Source organism: Mycetomoellerius zeteki, unplaced genomic scaffold, assembly GCF_001594055.1.
Source record: "Mycetomoellerius zeteki isolate Tzet28-1 unplaced genomic scaffold, Tzet1.0 scaffold122, whole genome shotgun sequence".
NCBI classification, from domain to species: domain Eukaryota; kingdom Metazoa; phylum Arthropoda; class Insecta; order Hymenoptera; family Formicidae; genus Mycetomoellerius; species Mycetomoellerius zeteki.
Window position 1 is genome coordinate 1,826,080 of NW_017256147.1, and position 4,048 is coordinate 1,830,127.

Here is a 4,048-nt window from a genome sequence, read left to right on the forward strand (position 1 = left end):
TAATCGCTTACGTGATAAACACGTTTAACTAATTAATGTAGTTGGAAGTTGAAGGTCTTAAAATTGTAATACTATCGAATTTTTATAATAAACTAGGATAATATATGGATAATGTGAATGCACACATTGCAATCTATCATTTAATTTTATTGATCGTCATTCAGGATTATAATTGTCAATGTAAATATAAAATTGACATAGTTGATAAATTTTTATGAAGCATAATATTTTAATCGAGGATGCACAGAGAGAAAAATGTTTGGTATTTGTAACTATAATTATATATTACTATAATTATGATTATTACTACTATAATAATAATTATAGTAATATATAATTATAGTTACAAATACCAAACATTTTTCTCTCTGTGTGGATTATGTATTTAAATAGATTTCTATCGGGTATTTTATTATCGCGATTATAATAGATCTAATTCTTCCAGTTCCTTAGAAAAGTTATTCGCATTTATTCGCTGAAATCTGGCGATGAATTATTCGTTCGTATTAGGCAAATGACGTGAATCATTTAGATGGCTCTGAGTGTGCGAAAGAGGATAGCTATGAATTCTGCATATTGCCGTTTTTGCACTTTCTATTTTGAAATTTATTCCGTTGGTGCAATCACATTCTTATAAATATAAGATTAGAACGATAGAAGAAATCGACTACCAGGTTTCTTCAAATATCATGCTAATAGAATACATATTTTGTTTATGATAGACGGAAGACTTTTCAAAATAATTTGAACATTTCGCAACAAATATTGGTACTATTAATACTATTAGTATTAGTAAATATTAGTATAATTATATAGTTTTAACCTCTTTAGAAAGATAATGAATAATTATACAATGTGAATATTATATCTTGAGAAAGAGAGAGAGAGAGAGAGAGAGAGAGAGAGAGAGAGAGAGAGAGAGAGAACATCTACACTTATCTGTTTATAATGGTTTAAATATTTTTATTTAGATAAAACTATGAGACAAAACTATGCTAATAAAAAAATAATTGTAAAGATAATATTCTTAATAATATCACTTACATAAATATATCGGTTTTTCTAAGTTTTATTTTTTAATCATTAATGCGATTATGTCGTACCAGTTAAAAGATAAGTTATATTAACACATTTTAATTTAATTGATTACGTGAAGAAACATAATAGGTAAAAATAAGAATTGTTATATATTGTTTGCTTTTTTTATCGAAGTTGAAACGTTATTCATGTACAGTTTATAATACGGAACGTATAAGGAATGATCTTGATTTAGAAAATACGTTTAAGGATATATTTGTATATCCTTAAACGTATTACGCGCTAAAAACATCCTATATCTTTTTGTATATTATGATCTATAAACATATAAATTAAATAAAAATTAAAACTATTAAAGATATTAAAGTCAGTCGACAAAATATGAAAAAACTTTCTCTCTCTCTATCTTCTATTCAGTCTATCTCTACGTCTATATTTATCGGTTTTTCTCTTTCTCTGTTAGTATTTATTTATATTCAGAAGCCTGTGAAAGAAGGAAAAAAATGAAATAAAAGTGTTTATTATAAAGAAGTTGTTTAATTTATCAGTTTTGAAGAAATAATTATTGAATTAATAACTTTTATGTTACGTTATTATATTAGCGTTAATTTAAAATGAATTATTAATTGCAAGTGTTCAAACTATAAACATTGATTTTAGTATAGGGGGGTATTAAGACCAATTATTCTGTTACTAAGATTTGTTGATCCTTCCACATCCAATCCCACTTCATTGGTTCTCGTGATAAACAACTTATAAGTTTCATGAGCGGTTAGATTTTTGATGATTTCCTTCATTTCTTTGGACGTAATTTTTGTGATGAAATCAATAAAGACTTTGGAAATCTTTAACTTTTTTCTGTAAAGAGCGTCAATTTTGTCCAAAGGTAATACATCATAAAGATCCTTGAGCAGCCCTTCCATTCCATCACTGATCTTCTGTATCTTACTTAGAGACATGAGAAAATTCTTTATTTTGGGTGGCACATATTTTTCCATGCCGATAGCATGATGCAATTCTTGAATAGATTCAATAACAGGGAGCCCAGTCTTTTCTAAATATACCATGAATGCTTGATATTCCTTAAGAGCTTCGAGAGCGCGCAGCAGATCATGGAACTCAGTTTTGAATATGAACAGTACAGCTTTTTGTACTTTTTCGTCTTCATTTACATACTGGACTATTATGCTGAGAAACTTTTCTATCGGAATAAGATGGATGAAATCTTTTAGTTCTGATATTATCGTTTTAGAGGGAAGACTTGGTACCTTGATGCCGAGAACGAGATACATGATATCTTCCACAATTTTTAAACTCACTGATTTGACCTCAAGATAACTTGGGATCAACTGAAAGGTCTCAATTTTATAAATTTTATTAATAATCAGTTGGAAATTGTTGGATTTAAGTTGGTTAATGAAGCTGACAAAGGCTGTAGAGGTTTTTAATTTATCCGCAAATATGCTAATAAAGACATCATAATCAATATGTTTCTTGATGTTATTGATCAATCCGCGGAGTCCATCGGTCTTCCTCATTATAGAATATGTTTGAGAGCTAGATGGTACGAGTTCCTCAATATCATGTGCTTTGTTAATCATGTCCATTATGTGAAAGATATTGATGCCTTCATTATGCAGATAGTTAAATAACTTGAGCACTTCGGGAATGCTTACGATGTTTATCAGCATATCTTTGATTACAGGTGTATTTTGTTGAATGTCATTAAATATCTCTTGTATTTCATTATCATGCATCACATAGTACACAACATCATCGATAACTTTTTCCAGAGGAAATAAATCTAGAATGTCTTGTAAATCCTCATGAAGAGGACCTTCGCCAAAGTTCGGGAACTGATGAGCTTGTCCCAGACCGATAATGGCCAAGATAGCAAACAGCCTTAATGTGAATTTCATCTGTAAATTAATATTGAGCGTATTGCACAACTATCTTTTAATATGTATAACTATGATGCAATAAAAAGCATTACTTTTGAAAAATATATCAATGTTTTTTCCATTAATGATTAATTTTCATACACAAAGTACTTGCGATTACATATAAAAAATAAATGATATACATAATAATTATTACTTTGTTAAGATTACGTGATAATACTCATAATTTTTATCTTACATATGAATAAATCAAAGTTTAAAAATTTTTTATTATAATAAATCTTTTTGCAAATTAAGATAAAAATTTAAAAATAATAATATATAACAAAAAATTATATGTTTTAAATATATTTTTCTTTTTTTTAGCTTTATTTAATTTTAATTAGATTTTTCTTGAACAAAATAGATTAAATTGAAAATTACAATACGAAAAAATACAATATAAGGAATATAATTAAAAATACAAAGATGTATACTCTTTATTTCTCCATCTTATTTAACTTTAACTAGATTTTTCTTGAATAAATTATTAAATTAAATATTAAATTAAAAATAAAACAAAGTAAATACAACACAAAAAATAAAATTAAAAATACAAAGGTATATATTTTATTAATTATAAGAATTTGTTAAAAGAAGAAATCTATATGATTAAATTTTTATTAAAAATGAAATCTGTACTAAACTATAGATTGATTGGTTGAATAAAGCTAAAAATAAAAAGGATCATTATTTAATTGCATAGATATCTATAACTTCTTAAAATTCTCAATGTACATGTAAGACGTATGAAGAAACGTTACAGTTGACTTACCGTGACAGTTGTAAATGCAGATTGCGAATGTGAATAATTTATCGTACATTTATATACTCGAACTGTACGAAAGATTAGGAAATTAGATAAGAAACTGCGATTAGATTGAGATATTGATTCGTACGAAAATTTAGGAATTATTTGATAAGCTTTTAGACGAATTTGATTAGCCTTCCAGATATATCATATACGTATATACATACATACATAAAATAAGAAATAATAAAAATTGAATATAACACAACTCTGCTTCTAAATATGATAAATATTTGTAAAATTTATATTTGCATTTATT

General features: G+C 26.4%; 1 protein-coding gene across 1 annotated transcript; it reads right to left on the bottom strand.

The window, feature by feature from the left end:
* Window positions 1–1,633: 1,633 nt before the first annotated feature.
* Window positions 1,634–3,765, bottom strand: LOC108731222 (uncharacterized). Its single transcript, XM_018461427.1, has 2 exons — window positions 3,754–3,765; window positions 1,634–2,957 (listed from the first exon to the last, which is right to left on the bottom strand). Exon 2 carries the CDS (start codon window positions 2,955–2,957, stop codon window positions 1,695–1,697), a length of 1,263 nt encoding a protein of 420 aa, XP_018316929.1. The 5' UTR covers window positions 3,754–3,765; the 3' UTR covers window positions 1,634–1,694.
* Between the last annotated feature and the right edge of the window lie 283 nt (window positions 3,766–4,048).